General features: G+C 25.1%; 2 protein-coding genes across 2 annotated transcripts in view; one reads left to right on the forward strand and one right to left on the reverse strand.

The window, feature by feature from the left end:
* The window catches only part of LOC129972551 (UPF0489 protein C5orf22 homolog), a 714,744-nt gene extending 709,110 nt beyond the window's left edge, over nucleotides 1-5,634 (reverse strand). The window contains exons 1-3 of the mRNA XM_056086730.1: nucleotides 5,524-5,634; nucleotides 3,216-3,361; nucleotides 1,484-1,633 (exon numbers count right to left, since the gene is read on the reverse strand). Coding sequence (XP_055942705.1) covers nucleotides 1,484-1,633; nucleotides 3,216-3,361; nucleotides 5,524-5,634 — 407 coding nt within the window. The remainder of the gene's footprint in view (nucleotides 1-1,483; nucleotides 1,634-3,215; nucleotides 3,362-5,523) is intronic.
* Nucleotides 5,635-6,040: 406 nt separating this feature from the next.
* LOC129972198 (uncharacterized) overlaps nucleotides 6,041-20,040 on the forward strand; it is a 46,314-nt gene continuing 32,314 nt past the window's right edge. The window contains exons 1-2 of the mRNA XM_056086228.1: nucleotides 6,041-6,124; nucleotides 7,696-7,755. The gene's annotated coding sequence lies outside the window, so the exon portion shown is untranslated. The remainder of the gene's footprint in view (nucleotides 6,125-7,695; nucleotides 7,756-20,040) is intronic.

Consider the following 20,040-nt stretch of genomic DNA (forward strand, 5'->3'; position numbering starts at 1 on the left):
TTAATCCTGAAAACATATTTTATACAGGAAAAAAAAAAAGTCCTAATGTGTAAAAAAATGTGTCAAAAAAGATACAGACAAATATTAGCTATAAAAAACCAAAGTTTAAGTTTGTATTCAACTTTAAATTTAAATATTACTAAATCATTTCATCAATTATTTAAATAGAAAATCCCCAAATATGAAAATATTTTTTTTCTCGAACACCCCAAAAAATCAATAACTAAATCTAAATGTATCTCTTAGGACCATCTACAGTGCATAAAGTATGCATCTAAAAAATAAAGCATTTTCAGTTCAATTTTCATATTTATGAGAGAAATATAACAGTTTTAGGAATTATTTTCATTCAAGCCCAACATTTTTGTTCCGTTATTGACGATTTATTATAAGTGAATGGAAAATGGAATATTTTTGATTATATATATATATATATATATATATATATATATATATATATATATATATACAATGGATTATCAGTATAAAACAATATAAAATTGCATTTCCAATATACAAAGTTAGTTCAAAGCATATATTATTTCCAACTGTTAATTTAAACGTATTATTTCAATTCATTGCTTAGCAACCTATAAATTTTTCTAACTAAACAAATACATCTACGCAATAATTATTGAAGTGCAGATGTTTTTTAATGATATTTGACTGTTCTAAAATAATAATGCTTTTGTAACATAATCTTAAGTAACTATTCAGTTGATAAAAAAATGATGAACAGATAATTATGATATCAAAATATTTGAATAGTTTAGGAGATTTTGGTGTGTATCTTTTGAAAATGTTGTATAAATTACAGCACGGAACAATGGTGTAAAAAAGAGAACCAAAATTAAACACTGAACTTTTTATAGCGTTAAAACAAAAAATATCCATAATTAGGAATTCAATTGATAAGCGATTGCTGCTTCAATACTTTGAAGAGGTTAGTGGAACTTGAAAGAAACTGCCAATAAAGTCCCATAACTATGAAAGTAAGAAAATTTTTAAGAAGAAAATACAATAATGATTTTCTATGTAAAATAATGATAATTTACATTACTTAAATAATAATGATTTTCCACGTAAAATGTCATCTCTATAACAGAAAATGTGCATATCAATATAGATTGACCATGCAATAATTTGACTTTTTCCCTTTACAAAGATTACATTAAAAAAAAGGCAAGAAAAATTAACCATTTTTTTTTCTTTCAATTTGATGACTTTTAGTTGCAAATATGTTTACAATCAATTACTCAGTTACAAACATATCTCTTCTCAGAAATTGTAAATTATCTCTCTGTGAAAGAAGTTTAATTAGTAAATACATTGCACAACAGAAAAATATACTGGTTGAAAATGATTAAAAAACTGAAACATAAAAAAATAAACTCAAAAAATATAAAAATGTTTAAAAATTCAACTGAAAAAGAATGTTGGAGAATTTCATGAGTATTAAATGGTAACAAACAAAACGCCTTACTTGATTTCTTTTGAAGTTTCGTCCTTTCCGATTTTGAATTTATGCATTCCTTCATCTATTTGAGATGCCCATACTGGTTTCATCCATACAACTGTATTAAAATGTCCAGCAAAAACTGCAGGAATAATCCAATTTTCAATGCTCAGGCAACTAAAAAAAAAAAAAAAAATTACTACTGAAGTATTTTTGAAGGAAGTAAGAAACATTAAAAATTATTTATGCTAAATTGTCAATTAAAGTAAGACTTTCTAAAAGAATATTATTTGTAAATCTGTTTCTAACTGAGGAAACTTAAAAAGTTATTACATTCCATGCCTATGACAATATTTAAAATATTATTTAGAATTTTAGTTTAAGTCATTATTATTTAATTTAATATTTATTAAATTAAGTAATGATCTTTTGATTTTTTTATAATGATTTAATTTTTATTTATTATTTTTAATTAAATTTAATAATTGCTAATTTTTAAATTAAATTTAAACTTTGTTATTGATTTTTATTTTTATTAATTTTTAGGTCATTAATTATTTATTATTCAGGTTAGATTTAAACTAATAATTTTCACTGAAAAAGTAATAATTTTTATTAAATTTAACTTCTTATTAAGTTTAAATTAAATTCTCCAGGATTTAACCAGGAATTTACAATAATTTAACAGTTACTCTTTCCAAAAGATACAACCAAATTTTTAAACAAATGTTTGAAAATTTAATCAACAAATTTTGAGAAATTGAAAAAAATTATCCAATTTTTATCCAAATATTTTGAAGAAATTTGTGCAGAAATTTTAAAAAGAGAAGTTCTGAAATTTTCTAGAAAGATGTTACAATATAAGTATATATAAGAAAAGAAATTTTTGTATGAACAGTTTATCACAATAAATGCATATTAATTACCACAAATAATCAAATTCTACAAATAATGGATAATCCATCAAAAAATGGAGAAAGATTTGTAATGTTTTTTTTTTGTTTTTTGTTTTTTTTACTAAAGTACCAAATTCACGACAAATGTATTTAACTAACAGTCTTATGATTTGAAGAAAAAAAAATATCAAATATTTATGATTAAAATTTAATAATCAATCTCTTTTTTATTGATATTATAATCATTATAAATATATAATTAGAATAAAAATATGTTTATTGATTAAGTTAATGTTGAAATATTAGCTAAATTAGCCATTTTTATAAAAAGAAGGACATAACATGCACTGCTCCGGGCTTCAAAATACCATTCGTGTTATATTTCACTGAAACAAAGTTATGTAGATATTTAATCATACACCTATGGAAGAAATTAATCTTCTACGAGTCATTTTCTTTCAATCAAAGTTTTAAAGCCTCTAATAATATGCACTACACAGGTCTACTAAATGTCACTGGTGGTTCTGAATCTTTAATTCAAAGAAAATGACTCATAGGAGATTACTTTATTCCATAAGTGTATGATTGTATATCTACATAACACTTAAATTATCTTGAAGAATAATAGAAAACTGAAAAGCATGCAATTCATAAAAATAAAATCATAAATCCAACATATTTCAATTTTTTTTTTTTTTTTTGCATAGATTTCTTTGAAATTGATGTTTTTAAATACTAATAAGATTTAAAAAATATATCACAAATCGTTCTATATTTCAATTAATAAGAAATTATTTTCTTGTTCAAAAGGTTACATAATTAAAACTATACAATAAATATATAGGAAATATGTTAGTAACTACTTTATCACATAATCCTTTTCATAAATGCGCTCAGGATCTAAATGTTTTGGGATCACCAGATCAGGATGTGAATCAAAATGAATCATCAGACCATTTTCAAACGGGATTTTCTTTGATCCAATAACTCGGTAAATATGATAGAGAACCTAGAAAGGAAATAAAGTTTAAACTGCAAATCATCAAATTTAAATTACATTGGTCATAATGATATTGAAATATAAATATTGTGATAGCTGAAAAGAAGAAACTTTTGATCATCATCACCTTTTAGCAATCATTTTCAATAAATAATTAATCAATTCAAATAGCAGTGAATTTTAACATAAAGAAACAAATATAGCTTTAACTGAAAGCTTCAAATTAAAGAAAACTTTTTGTGAGAGTGTTTGAAATCGCTAAACATATTTATAGCAGAAAAAAAAGCTTAATTAAACTAAAGTTACATTAAGACTACTTTAGAATGCACCTCATAATGTTGAACAATAATCCAATGGTGTGGAACAACACAAAGACCATCACCCCATAAATACTTCAACCTCATAATAATGAAAATCTGTTTGACTCGCATGAATTCAACATACACTAGATATATTTATAATTTTAAAAATTTGATAAAACTTAACTACATTAAGGCTATTTTGGAATGCATTTCATAATGTTAAATAATGATCCAATGGTATGTACAACACACAAGTCAATATCCCTCCCTTCAAATTTTATCATCATAATAATGAGAATCCATTTGATCTTTATGAATACACTAGGTACACATACATGATGAATCAGTAATATTAAATGTCCAACTCATAATTCTGTAGTTGTGAAAGGCCTGTCACTATCTTACCCCATATATACAGAAAGAAAGTGAAATAAAATGAGATTTAAATAATGACATTAATAAAAGATGTTGTAAAATTAAATAAAGAACCTTCAAAGTGAAACTTTAAATTCCCTAATTGAAATAAAATTAACCTAAAAAAGTACTTACCTAATTTATTCATTAAGAATTTTAAAAATGCCTTTGTTTTCAATAGAAATTCAATTCAAATTTAGACAGCCTAATGTTTACTCTAATCAAAACTCAGTTCATTGTCAAATTACCTTGAATATTACTTTTAAAAAAAATAAGATGTCAGACTTAACTGGTAATTTTTTTTTCAGATCTTTGAATATTTTTACTAAAATATCTAATAATAATATAACTTATATTTGTATTATTTATTTCTATGACATAAAATGAAAATCTAATAAGAGTAAGAGGAATTAAACTGAAGTAAACTAAAAGAAACATTTTTTTAAAAATCTATATTACTATTACAAAGGTTGTTCTCTTAATATAAAGGTAGAATAGATATACATTTTTAACAAAAATGCAGAAGAATAGCTTCACTATTAATTACATTAAATAAAAAAAATGCATATGTTAAAAGCAATGGTTGAAATAATAACCATGCTACTTAGAAGTAAATAATAAACACCCAAAGAAACACCTAAAATCATTACCATTTGATTAAGGTTCATTACATGATATAATAAATTGTTTTCTAATAAGCCAACACACTAGTCATTCAAATAACATAAAATCATACACTGCTAAAATTAATATATTAAATTCTTATTTTTAACAGAGTCAAAATTATAACCTTAAAAATAAATTTGTTCATTTTTTTTTAATATGAAAGGTAATTTCCATCAACAGACTAAGTTTGCAAGATTTAATAAAGTCTTGCAATAAACTATGCTCTAGTAACTATGTTACAAAAAATTTTTCAAAAGTAATTATATGATTAAGATATCAACATTCTTTCAAAACATCCCGGATGGAATCTTCAACAATGTTACGTTCACGCCTATATAATTTTTTTAAAAAAAGATGCTATTACTTTAAATTATTGTAACTATAAAAATTAAAAACACATGAATAGAAAATATTAAAACCTAATTACGAATGTAATATTAAAGAAATGAAGTATTATTGCTACAGGTGGGATAGTGATAGACTTGCGTAGACATAAAAGGCCAGCAAGCTTGCATAGTTCAGCAAAGGGTTTTATTTTATATATACATATATATATTAATGAAACAGGCCTAGAAAAAGTATATGCGGCCTTGCTTTGTTTAACACCTGTTAAAACTGCCTAAAATCCTAAATTAAAATCTAAAAGAGACTTAATGCCAGTTGTTTAAAAAATAAATATTCCGTAATAATACTCAGTATTACATGCATTTCAGCACAATTTCAGAAAAAAAGCTGCAATAAAGTGGATAATATAGACTAAACAAGAGCTAAAAAAATAATGATAATCACTTCATTATGATCTTCAACAATAATAACCGGAATAGTAGTTTTTGGTTTTTTTGATACGCATTCCATACTGCTCGACATTGAACTTCCCGCTGCCGACATAACTGAGCACATTTTCGTTTCAATGCAAAACAAAAACAAAACAAAAACAATTCCTTTCTTCACTTCAAATCCAAAAAAGTCATAAAAGTTTTTATTTTACAAAATATGCAAATTAAAATCTTTAGAAAGTTAAAAATAATTTATTTACACATCAATATACAATTGATATTATCTTCAACGTAATTCTAAAATTAGCATCAAAAACATTTAAATTCATCATTATAAAGTTTTCTTTTAATGAAAAAACTTCGTTACATTTTTCATATCAAATTAACAATAAAGTCTATAAATTCTACTAATTTCAAATTCAAAAACTTTGTATCATATTTTCTTCTTGATAAATGTAAAACAAAGAAAATTAAAATGTTATTTTTACTATTTAGAAAATTATAGGTGGCATCAAGGCAAGTTTGCCATGGCGACGAATGCGTTTTGCTAGTTTGCCTGTCTGAATGCTTTGGGCGAGGCTTTTTCGCGGAACGTGACGAGTTTTGTTAAAAAAGTACAGCATTTTTTATTCATGTAGTATAACTTAATTAGTTGCTCAATATCCATAATAAATCTAAATACTTTAAGATCTTTTATATTTCCAGCTTTTCCTGTAGCAATTGAAACACTTAAAAATCTTATTTGCATAATCAATATCATAAATCTCATAATTTAATATTTTAAATTATATTTTTAATTTCATCACATCTAGTATTGAATCTTGCTATTTTTAATTTGTTACAGCTGAAAACACTTGAATATATTCAAAGAATTATAATTATACAAATTACATTTTAGAGTGTAAAATTATCGATTATCAAAATTTTTAAAATGGTGTTTAGTGCATTTCATTGTTTTCTCTACTTTCATGGAAAAGGAGGATTCAAATTATTTAATAGTTTTTTCTAGACGTATTTTCTGAAAGGTTTATTATTTAAATTCATACTTAACTGTGAATTAAATCTTTTTTTTTTTTTTTTTTTGTAACTAAGCTAATTTTAGCAAATAACTTTTAACCTTTAGTTTTTTTTTTTTTTTTTTTTTTTGTTCTTTTGTTGTTTTTTGCATTTCTCTCTTTTTTAAAGTTATAAACACCCTTTTCAATAAAATTATCAGTAATTATTAAAGTTTCAAATTATAGCTTGATTATTAAAAAAAATTATTCTCTTTAAATTGATAAGTATAATGAGCATACATAAATTAATGATTATTGCTTTAGAAAATATGCAACGTTCAAGTAAAAATAAAATATATATTATTTATAATCTTTTAGAGTTTTGTTTTATTTAAATATAATTTTAAAATGTTTATTTTATCCTAAAAAGATTTATTTTTCCAAAATAATATTTTTTATTGAATTCATTAATTAATCATTCATTATATTTCATTTATTAATTAATGTTTGTATCAAACAGTTTCTTTCTTTTAACAGAACTTTTCTTTAAAAATGTGTTTTTCTCATATTTTATATTATGACAAATATTTCAAAAATGATGTAAATATCTAAAGCATTGAAATCTATCAGAATTTTAAGGAAAAATATTATTGTTTAATTTTAAATGCATTTTTCTAGTCCTTTGTTTTATTTATTTGTTGTTATTGCCTAGTTGTTATTACAATCTTTAAAATAACTGCATTATGCATCAATTCTATAAAAATATTTTAAGAAATCTGATTCATAATTGAATCTGTTTTAATGTTCTTTTAAGAATAATTCACTTGCATGCATTTTAAATTTCAAATAATACCACAAGTTATAAAATATCTATTTCTATATATTTTAAAGTGCCAAATAGTGTCCCTACAACATATGATTAAATTTCTTAAAAAAAAGCAGATAAATATTTAAAGTATGTACCTTGTTTATTTATCTTGTATTTTTTAGCTTACATTAAATTTTTTCAAATGTAACTTTTGAAATGAAACCTCACAAATATAATTTAAAAATCTTTGCAAAATTTATCTTTCAACATGTGTGCTGTTGGGTTTTTTCATCTTATTTTAGTGTTTACAATATTCACATTTTATTCTAGTGATACATTTGTCATTTCTATTTATTAACTACAGTATTTTCTTTTCATTTAGTCTGACCAATTCCCTTCATACTGTTTGAACTTAACATCATAAAAGATTTAACAACAAAAGGTATTATGCTTGTAAATTATTTTTTTATTGCTCATTTTTTTCATATAGAAATATATTTCCATTTATTGTATGCTTTCTTTAATGTAATTAAATTGCTCTGTCTTTTTTAAATAATAAAAAAATAAAATACTGCTACAAATCTTGTTTATATGAAATCAATCAAACTGGAAAAAATATATAATAATTTTAAATTTTTTATTACCTACTGAAATTATTTCATTTATTCTAGAAGAAAATTTATCATAATTAATTTTTTAGACTTTTATGTAGTAATTAAAATATTGCATTTAATTTATAAAGAAATAAATTTTCTATTTAATGGTTATTTTGAAAGTAACTGATTAGTTATAATGTAAATGGAATAATTTTAGTTGTTCTCAAATTAAGACAATGGTATTAATGAATATTTCTAGAAACAGTCCCAGGACTATAAAATATTGATAATTTTCATCTTTCTCTATTATTCTTTTTCGAGCTGTATAATGATTTGCTTTTTCTTTTCATTGTTTTTGTAATTTTTTTATTGTTATATCCTTCTATTTCCTCTTCCACTGTTTTTAACTTATATCCTGACATCCACTCTCAAATATTGGAATGTTGTGATTCAAATGTAGAAATTCTTATCAGTTTAAGATGATCTTATTTAAATCGTTAAAAGATTTAAAAATGAATGAATAACGGAATGCAACTTTCTTTCCTTTTTCTTACTAAGTAATTTTGAATATAAAAAAAAAAGTTTATTGCATGCTTAATTTTTTATCATATTTAAATATATAGTATTACTATATATTTAGAAGGAACAAATATTCATTTCACATATAGAATTTTATTATGTGCTGACTCAATTAACATGACTTTGGTATATTTCAACAGAATTCTATATTTTTTTCTAGTAATATATGTATCATTATTCTTCATCCATAATATGGCTTTACAGCCATTATTTATGATTGCTAAATCACAGACTTACTCGTTTATTTCAATTAAAGCAAACAGAAGAATCACAAATTAGCTAATAATAGTATTATTTTTTATGTTTCTAATTCCAATTAATATTTTAAAAATTGCCAGATTTCAGGATTGGTTTTAATACTTCACACTATTATTTTTAATCAGAGAACAAATTTGCATCCTTTAAAAAAAAAAAAACTGCATTTTTAAAAAATCTATAATTGCTTCATCATTATAGGATAAATGCTATTATTTATTTATTGTATCGGAATTATTATTTAGATGCAATATATTTCTGATTACAGAGATATGCAATATTATGTTTATGTTATACTAGAGAAAAATGAATTCTAATATTTAAGGAAGATTAATAAAATTTTATTAATGTAATACAGTTTTCTTTAATTAAAATATGTTATTAGGAAAATGTATATCATTAAAAAGTCTTAAATGTCAAGTTAAGTATTTATAAATACAATGTATGTGCTCATAATCTTGAATGAATTTATTTATGGTAATAGTAATTGACTTGTTGTAATCAATTTTTAAAATTTGACCTTCACGTTTATCTATCTGTCCATAGTTTTATTTTTCCCATAAAAGGTGCCGCCTGCAATTTGGTATAAAATATACAGCAAATATATATATATATATATATATATATATATATATATATATATATATATATATATATAATTTTAACTTTTATTAAAACTGAACATTTTAAATCATCATCTTATAACAGCTATTTAAAATGAAAATATTTTTATATAATGGTATTTTTAAGTATTTCTCTGATGCTCTCTTTTTAATGCTTGACCTTAGGATTTTTTTTTTAATAATAATTACTAATTTCTGATGACTTTCAAAATTCCAAATTCATTTTTTTGTTTTATTTTTAATTCTTGAAATATTATTTTGTGAAAGAAAATTTTTAATTGGCTTTTTAATACTAGCCTCAGTTTTATGCCCAATTTTTACGTTAAATATTATTAGTGAAAAAAGCCGTAAGTTGCTGCTAAAAAAAGCAATAATTATGGAAAATGCCTTGAATCTTTTTTTTTATCACAAAAATAAATGAATGTTTCAGTGATTCCATAAATCAATTGATCAATCTATAAAATATTTCATTTTAGTCAATTGAGGTGATTTCACAGTCACTTAGTTTAATATTACCATGCTTGCCTTTCAATTGTGAATTGTTTTAAATTTTGCTGTGATGTCATATTGTTTTTTCACTTCTTAAAAGTGCATAAGATTTTGAAATTGGAGTATCATACCTTGAAATAGTATGAATTAACTTCAGTATAAATTTAAGTAATGAATAAAATATTGTAGTAATCATTTGTATATGATTTTTTTAGTTAAGTCTTTTTATTTTATCATTTGTCATTGCTCTTTTATTTTTCCTCTCATTTTATTTGTCTCTTTCTTCCTCCTCATTTGTATTTAAAATCTAACACAAACAGATTTCTTAAAAACTGAAAAGCATGACTTTCATATTGGTCTATGATTTTGTATTAAAGGAATGAAGGGAAGTATTCCATCTGATAAGTGATGTTAATTCTTTTTTTTTATGTAATTTTTAATAATTAACTAACTGCTTTGAAGATGTTTTTGGTTTTGAATCTTTAATTATGTATTGCTATTCCTTGTTAATCTTTAGTAATAAATATAGAGAGATTTGTTTTTAGTTTTTCCGCATAAAAATGAAAAGCTTGGTATTGTAGAAATAATTATTCCTGTTCATTAAAGCTTAAATTTTCTTGACAACTTATATCAAAAATAATTTAAATTTATATGAATATCAAGTGTATGTTTTCTTAGTGAGAAAGGAAATATAACTTTTCCTAATGATAGGTATAAAATTTTATTAACCATTTTTACAAATTAATATGAGCATATAATTAAACTATTTATTGATGTGTTTAAGTTTTACTTCCTCATCTGTTTGAAGTTAAATATTTTTCTTTTGAAGTAAATTTTTTTTAAATATCCAAAAACTAACACAGGATGCATTATTTAAAATGCTATTCATTTAATTATTTTAAAACATTAAATTGGCTATGTTTAATTTTGAATGCAGATCAAAAATTTAATACATATAGCAAGGATCAACCTAATGCTTATGTAAAATAATTTTGTTTTAGATCTTTTTAAAATAATTGTTAATATCAAATTTGTTATCTTTATAGCAGATAAACTGTGATTTTTACTTTATAAAGATTTGTAAAGATTTGAGTTTAGCTTATAAGTTTAGAAATAGATTTAATTTTCTTTTGGTGCAAATGCTAATTCTACAAATGTTTAATTTATTACATTAACTACTCAAGTTAGTTTTTTTACTCAATATATATTAAAAGTTTATTTTTATAACTTTTTTGTTGTATTTCTACCTTAATTTTAATTTTTTTCTGTATGAATTGCTATTTCTGTATTTTTTATAGACATTTTTAATATAATTTTTTTATTCTAATATAATTATATTTTTAATATGTTATATTATTACACTTAAAACTGCTTTGTTTTCTCTCTTTTTTTTTACTGTTTTTTTATCCTATTTTTTACTAAAATTATTATATTTTTTAATAAAGATTTGTGCTATTTTGATGTAATTTATTGCTATTAAGTAATATTAAAAAATGATTTTAAGAACAAAGTTTTTACTTAGTAGATAACAATATTAGTAGACTCAAATTTTCAAACACTTGAAGAGATTTATTATTATGTAATCAAATGGATGCAGAAAATAAAACAATACTTTAAAATTTAAATTTTAAATTTTATTGAAAGCAGAAAAATTCTTACTAATTTTTTGGAACTATTTAATGTTATTTCAAATGAATAAATAAGAAGTAGAAGTAAGTAGAAGCTCTAAGAAAAATGAAATCAGGGTTTTAATTAAAATTAAATGAAGAATAATCTTTGAAAGAATTCATTTGAATTTGTCTAAAATTTTAGAAAATACGTTAAATTTCTTAATAAACTATTGATTTTTTTTAACTGCTCAATTTTTTTTGCTAATAATTTCTAAAATAGATATTGTGTGAAAATTAATATGTCATCTTAAGGAGCTAAATATTATCTTTTCAATAATACAAATTTAATTATTATGCAGCTTTGTTTTTAAATTTTTATGAATTTTTCAGAATTTATTTCAAGTGTTTAATACGTCATAACATTAACACCATTAATGACAAATCACCTCCACACTATCATTGTGATGTAAAGGAATTACTTAATGAGAATTATCTTTCAAATGAATAGCTTGGATGGAGAGATACCATAGAATGATCTCCCCATTTCCCAGACCTGATACCACTTGACCTTTTCTTGTGATACTTTAAAGATAAAATCAACGCCAGAAAACCAGTGGTCTTAGAAAATTAAAACCCCGAATTAAATAGAAAAGCATGATAATTTCAAATAAAATATTTGTTAAAGTTTGTGAATCAATAGTCCTCTATTATCAAAATGGTACTCAAAATGAATGGAAAAAAATCTGCAGTAGAAAGAATAGTTATCTACTTTATGTAGATTCTTCTGTATTCAAATTACATTTTTTTTTAGAGGTGCTCTGTAAGTATGTATAGTTAGGAATTTAAAAGAAAAATAGTTTTGAACATTTTTATTGGATTTTTTTCATAATTTTTATGATTGACTGGTCTTTGAAATATTCTCTGTGGGCCGTGAGTGTTAAAAACATTGATGTAAATGTTGAAAAAGTGAATGAAAACTGGAACACCACATTTGAAAACCATCTATTGAAAAATATTATATCTAAACTTGAAGCTTTCTTTTAAAATATATCTCAAGTCAGCTTTAATAATACATGTTCCATCTCTATTAATCATTTATCCAGCAGCGGATTTAAGTATTTTGCGGCCCTAAGCAGTGCATATTATGAGACCTCTCTTTAATTATTTTAGTTTCACATTCCAGCACAATTTTAGTGTTTTGATATAATATATTTTAAGTTAACAATTTTTTTATTTATTTACTAATTTCGTGAATGTGTATTTGTTTTTATTTATATATTATCTTCAAACTTTCTGCCATCCACATTTCGTATACAATATTATTCAAACAGATGATTGGTTTTATAAATATTTTACGTGAACACAATGAAACAGATAGGAATCTGACCAGTTATGCTTGATAAAATGTTAATATTATGTCATTCATAGAATTTGCATTTCTCGCAAATTTATTTGGCATCAAAGAAATTAAAGCTTGTTAATCAAATTGCCGCCCCTTCCCTCCCCTGCCTAATAGGAATTCTGCTGCTGGTTATTGGTGATTTTTAAAATTTCTCCATTAGAAAATAGTCGTAAAATATACAAATGAAGTTCTGATAGGTTAACAGGGAAAAAAAACAAAATAACAAAGAAAAATAGGCATGTTAACAAAAGATTAATAATGATTTTCATTATCACAACGTTCTAAGCGATTAAGAATCTTCTAAAACTCTAGCTGTACAAATATCGCTTGACGCTCTGTAAGTAGCAAAGCAAATTTAATCTGTAGGCAAATTTAAAACTGATTCTCATCTGTGGGTTAAAACTAAATATTATTTGTCTTTTTTTAAACCATACCAACTTCACCTATCTACTCATAATGCTATATGGCGGATGAAAACTTTCAAGGAAATACATCGTATGAAGCACAAAGCATACATATTAGAACATAAAAAAATTATAGCATAAAACTAAAACATGGGACATGCACATTACCATTCAGAAAAAGTTTGAAAATATTGATAAAAAATTTAAGATTCCCGACTAAAACAAAAATTAAGATAGAATATTAATGCAGAAAATATTAATACAGAAAAAAATAATAGAATGTAATATTATGAAAAAATAAATTAATCAAATATATGTAAAAAATAATTTTTTTTAAGTAATATTAAACAGCCACCACACTCGGAAGCTCTAGAGTTTGTGAATAACATTCTTTGAAAAGTTTTGAAAACGGGTACAAAACGAGCGTTTTAAATGAAGCCTTCCAATCTAACTTCAGGGCTTCTCTTTCGTATTTCCCCCGTTTTCTGAAAGTGTTTAGCATCTCCTTCGACTGCACCATAGTTTACACTCCTCGCTCTTACTAAAGAATCTCTTCTGGTGCGTTTTTGAAATAACACGTGCAGGAAAATTCTAAAAGTAGGTGACTGCATTAAAAAGCGATATTTTTTTTTTTTTTTTTTTTTTTGCAAAATTATGAACTTTTTTGTTTAATGTTCTTAAAATTTGAACAGGTTTCTTTATAAAAGTATTAAAATTTTGTTTCTAAATCTATTTTTTGGGAAGTTACACTGAATTTTATATTTGCATATACATACTTTAACACTGATGTAAAAGAAACAATTAACTCCTTGTTCCCAATTACCCACACTGAACATTTGGAATCTTCTGTTTCTGCTCATATAATGATTTCTGGAATTAAATTTGGTAAATTATAATTGCAGTTCTATTTAGTATAGTACAGTTATAATTCTGCAAATGTAGTAAATAATAGTTTACATTTTTTATTATATCTATTTATGCTATATTTGCTACTTTTCAAGAGAAAAACTGCTTTTTAATCAGGATATTACTCACTGAGACTATAATGTTTACTAGTAAGATTCTCGAAGAATCGAAAAACTTCATACTTCTTTGAAATAGCACTCTTAACATTAAATACCCGTGTTCATTTTCTTTCGCTATTTTTACTATTACTAATAAGAAAAATATGTTTAATTGTTAGCACTTTGTAGAGCAGGCCGTTGTACCTAGAACTATCAAATTTGACATAAATACGCTTTAAAGGATAGAATGTGCACCGAAAACCGATTTTTTTTTTCTTTCAAAATTTTGATTAGAGTTTAAACTAATTGAAAATTAAGCGAAATTTGAGTATTTTTCTTTGAGAACTGCTGAAAATATTATCAAACAAAAATCATTTTTACGTCGTTTTAAAATTTTTATATATCCATTTAATGATTACCAATTTATTTACGGTGTAATTTCTTCCTGAATCATGACGATTTTTTTTTTAAATATTTTAGGCAATACTTGCAACAATTTATCATTGTTGTGATGAAATTAAATCGTTTGCTTTGTTTATTACAAGCATTTAATTTGCCGAAAGCTAAAGAATAAATAAATTTTTTTGGCAATGTCCTTATGAATTTTTTTCTTATTTTATTACACCGCATTTTTATTTATTTGTTTATTTTAATCTGCTAATACAGCTCTCTAAAATATTAATACTGGCTGAAGGAATAAATTAGTTATTAAATTTTGTGATTCGCATGTTTTTTATCTGTCCAACATTCTGTCAGATGTACTGATATAATGCGAGTAAAATGCGCCGTATCGTTTTAATGTTGAAATGAATTATACATTTTTTATAAGGGATGTTACTATGAAGTGCAGCGTGCAATTATATGTTTGAAAAGCGCAGACATGCTTTTTTCATGCGATTAAGGCATTATGTGGACTCCAGCAGAAAGTGTCGCATACTTTACAATAGATTCACAAGCTAAAGATATTGTGTATATATGTATTTTTCCACAATTAACAAAAATATAATGGGCATTTCATGCCTTCATCAAACCACATGGTATTAACGCGGCAAAAAAAGGGGGGGCAATAATACAACAAACAAGCGACTTGTTTTCGCATGATATAAAACGAAGGAACAAAACAATTGTCTTCTTCAATGAGCGGAAGGCGTATAAAAAGAATCGTCATTTTGCACATGAAACAATCCACATGTACAAATCTACAGTTTCACGTAAAGTTACCTTTCTTATGATCCCGTCCACATAAACGGAAATTCCATTTCACTGCAAACATTAGTTTAGTTTGCATACGCATTAATTTCGAAACGGTTCGTTATCATTTATAAGAAAACTTAGTTAATAACTAATAGGCGATTATTTGCTTGGTATTTGTGAGATTTGATATTAGTTGAATCGTTTAGATGTAATTTCATGTACCATGATACCGTCAAATTTTCAGATATTGAAATTCTGTTATTTTAATTGTGCATATGAACGTTTCTAATGGAAATTAGTCCCATGACTTCATAGCGCTATTAAAAATCTGAATGTCCAGTTCAACCATCTTTTAACTTTTGCGATATTGTAATCTTAAATTGCAATTATAAACTACCCAGAAATGAATCATTTAATATTATAGATATAAAAAAGACAATTTTTCAAATGGTGTAAATCTTATTTTTGTGTAATAATATTTTTCGGAAGCTGTCGCGAAAAACGCCAAAATTCAGCTAAATTTTTAATTAATAATAATTCTAAGTAAAATTTCAAAAAAAATCGCTATGTGGTATTGTACTTTTAAATTTTAATTATAAACTACAGAGATATTAACCATATAATATTATAAAAAGAAAAATATTATAAAAAAAAACAATTTTTTAGATTTGTAAATGATGAAAACTTATTTTTGTGCAGTGATATTATTAGAAGTTGTCGCGGAAAAATAATTAATTACAATTTTAAGCAAAATTTCAAAAAAAAAAATCTCTCCATGGTGCACATTCCTACTACCCTCTAAAGTACATATATGGGAATTTTTGGAAGGTGTAAGTCAAATGGGCTGGCCTGTAGAGCGCCAACATACAGTCACACATTCGTATTTATTATTAGTATAGATACAGATAAGTGGTTTCCCCCTCCCCTTGGTAAAATTTCTTTTGAGTCCATAAGACCTCGTTTGGAAAGAACGTGTATTGATCGTCTCTGAATCAACAGATGTTCCCTGCTTCAACTTCAATGCACCAACGATGAAACACATCTTCAGATTCGGTTTTTGAAAAATGAACCGCAGTTTTTTTAAGTTTGCCAACTGCTGTATACACTATATACAAGGTTATAAAAAATTACATGGTTTAAATGCCTATCACAATGTCTATTTGATGTTTAAAAATATTTATTGAAGAAGCCATAGCTATCGAATCATGCAAAATGATTCAATTGAAATTAAACAGAACCATATTTCTGGCGAATCATCTTGTTTTAAAACTGGCTAATAATGAATATATATTGCAAAATTTTATCAAATATATTTCAAAATGCATTTTGGCAATAAACTTTTGTTGATCTCGATCTCCTTTAAGATTTTTTTTTTTTTCTTCTGAACTGAACTATGTAAAAAAAAAAAGGTATGCACATAATTAATGTTTTTGAATAGAAATAGAATAAGAAGATAAAAAAAAAGATAAAAATTTTAAATATACTCAAGCATATTTGCGAAGTTTCCTCATAACGTTGCAACCAACCTAATAATAAAAATAGTTAGTTCACATGCTGTTGGTAGAACTGGCTTCTTAAGACACAATAAGTAAAATAAAAACAGTTGTTGTTCAAATAGGCGCCAGTCGAAATGCAAAAAGGAAAGTTGTCTGGAGTCTATTGTTTGTGGTGGTCGAATAAACCTGTAATTGTGAAAAAATAAGTAAGAAATAAATAAAAAGTGGCTAAGTAAAACTAAGTGGCTTATGTATTAACATAATTTCTTGAAATTTCATGATTTTATATATATATACACACACACACAATTATAGGCCAAGTCACAGTGCATTGCTATTATTCAAGATAATTTTCTCACTGTAACCGTTTTATCATTTCAGACACACACACACCCCTTTATGTACTCCAATTTACATAAATCTATTTTTTGTTTGTTTGAGAATGATAACTACTGAAAAACATTTTCGTTGAACATTTTTTCTCATGCTGAAAATTAAAGTATGAGCATGTTATGTCTTTCCTATTTTCATGTATTATTTAACTTGGCTTTTTTCATGTTTGTAAAAATGAAATTTTGTGACCGATTCTTTTTTTTTTTTTTTTACTTATTTTTTGATGCATTAGAGTTCTGAAATTCCCTATAGGCGTTTGCTGTCTGTGACGAAGCACTAAGTTAATGTTTTTCAAAATTTAATTATCAATTAATCGATTGGCTTTTAATCTTTGCAAGGGGCGCCATCTGATATTGAATTTGAGAAAAAAAAATTGATACCGAGATCCCTTGATATTTATATTAATAAATAATATTAAACTCTTAAATGTTGAAAAATAATGATTCAAAAAACATACTTTTATTGTTGCTCTAAAAAGTAGGATATATATATTCTACTTTTAACCAAGTTTTATATATCAACAAGTATTGTCTGAGATAATAACAAATATTGTCTGAGATAATAACAAGTATTGGCTGAGATAACAACAAGTATTGGCTGAGATAACAACAAGTATTGGCTGAATACAGATATATAACTACAAAATGTAAAGAGGTAGATGGATAAAACTTGATGCAGAAATTTAACAATTAACGTGTCAAATCCTTAACAAATTTTGAACCAAATCTGTCAAAGGATGTCTGTCTGTAGGTCTGTGCACTAAATACGATGACACAAAAACGCGAAGATATGTGACCTTGTTTCAGAAATTGTCCTTGGGTGTCAAGATTTGGTTTCAATCGGCTGAAAAAAAAAAAAAGGCCTCTGAAATGTATATTGATTTTCTACCCTATAATACGAAGTACGGGATTTTTATGTGCTGGACTCTGAAAATAAAAATCTGAGAACCCATGAAGTCCGCGATTTTCTCTAAGTTCAAAATTTTATACAGGTAAGATTACATTTCATTAGGACTATGCAAGAAAGTTCAGGAGGGATTTCAACTGTTGGTTCATTGAAAAATCTGAAGATCGAATTGCAGTGTAAAACATTGAGATACTGAAACCAATCGATTAGTGAACTGCAGTATAATAGAAAATTAACTATTATCGGCTAGAAAGAGATTAAGGAAAAAAATGAATTTGTGCTGCAAATTTTGTTTAATCCAACAAAATATTTTTTGGTTATGGTTTGGGGAAGGGAGGAACACCTGAAAGAAACGTTTTTTAAAAAAATGTTTATCTAAATTGGACTAACTTTCCGAAAAAATTTTCCAAATATTTATCTGCTCCACACTTATGATTTTAGTACTTAATTTAATTGATTTCCGCAACTAATTTAGCATTTCAATATACAGGGTGGTTATATTTAAAGTTCTACATTGAAATTGGCATAAAAGGAAAACTATTTGACCAAATGTTATCAAACTTGGTAATATTTTAAAAGAGGGCGTGGGAATTTCTTTTCCGGCAAAAAAGTTCAGAAACTCACCACTAGGAGAGAAATGGCTCTGTATGCAATATTGTTAAACATAATAGGACGTGAAGACATCGGTTTAAAATGTGTTTAATCATTTCTGAAACGTGTTTGGCAAGCATGTTCAATGTGTGTTATTTCAAAAAACACTGTTTATGGTGATAAATTGAACAATTTGGCTGAATTGAAAGATGCGGTACGACTACTGTTGAGAATGCAGTAATGCAATTTAACTTGCTTTCAGAAAATGGTGACCGCCACATTGAACATGTGTAACAAATTTTAGAAACGATTAAACGCATTTTAAAACGATGTCTTCATGTCCTATTTTGTTTAACAATATTGCATACAACGCCATTTCTCCCCTTGTGGTGAGTTTCCGAACTTTTTTTTTCGGCCAAAAAGAAATTTCCATGGCTTTTTTAAAATTATTACCAAGTTTGATAACATTTAGTCCAGTAGTTTTCCTTTTATGACCATTTCAAAGTGGAACTTTAATTTTAACTACCCTGTATATCAACAGGCAGCCATACCTTCTTGTTATTATAAATTATTTTTTAAAAGTATTAAAATAAAAAATGGGTTTTATGGTTAAATTTAGATTATGAATTAAACCGTAATTTAAAAAATTATTTTATCATTTTTTTTAATGGACCACAATTTTATTTCTAGTATGTTGTTTATAATCCACGGCGATTCAACCATTGCTGCAAAATTACTGTGAAGCGTAAGAGTTTTATTTTTATTTCTTTGCAGGGCCTTTTTTTTTTTTTTTTTTTTTTTGTATTTATTTTCTTTGGGATAAATAACCTTTGTCCTGGGATATGTTTTCACCCTTCTACTTTTTAGAGCACGCTGAAAAAATAAAAACAGTTTCGCTCTACTGCTCAACCTTTTCTGATTGCAAGTCAGACCCTTGAGGCACTAGCACTCGAACCGTTAGATTCTACATGGTTGAAACGTGAGCTGATTGGTCCACGCATGCCTTGCTCTTCTTCTTACAATAATACTCGGAAAAATTTGTTTTTAATGTCAGTGCCCAAGTCTTCAGCAGAGATGATTAGCTAAATTGTTAGGACTTAATTAGATTCCGTAAATTCCGGATTATCCGATACATTCCCAATTTCAGATTATCGTTATTTGAAAAAAATATCCCTATTTTCTCTA

This window comes from Argiope bruennichi, chromosome 6 (assembly GCF_947563725.1).
Source record: "Argiope bruennichi chromosome 6, qqArgBrue1.1, whole genome shotgun sequence".
NCBI classification, from domain to species: Eukaryota; Metazoa; Arthropoda; class Arachnida; order Araneae; family Araneidae; genus Argiope; species Argiope bruennichi.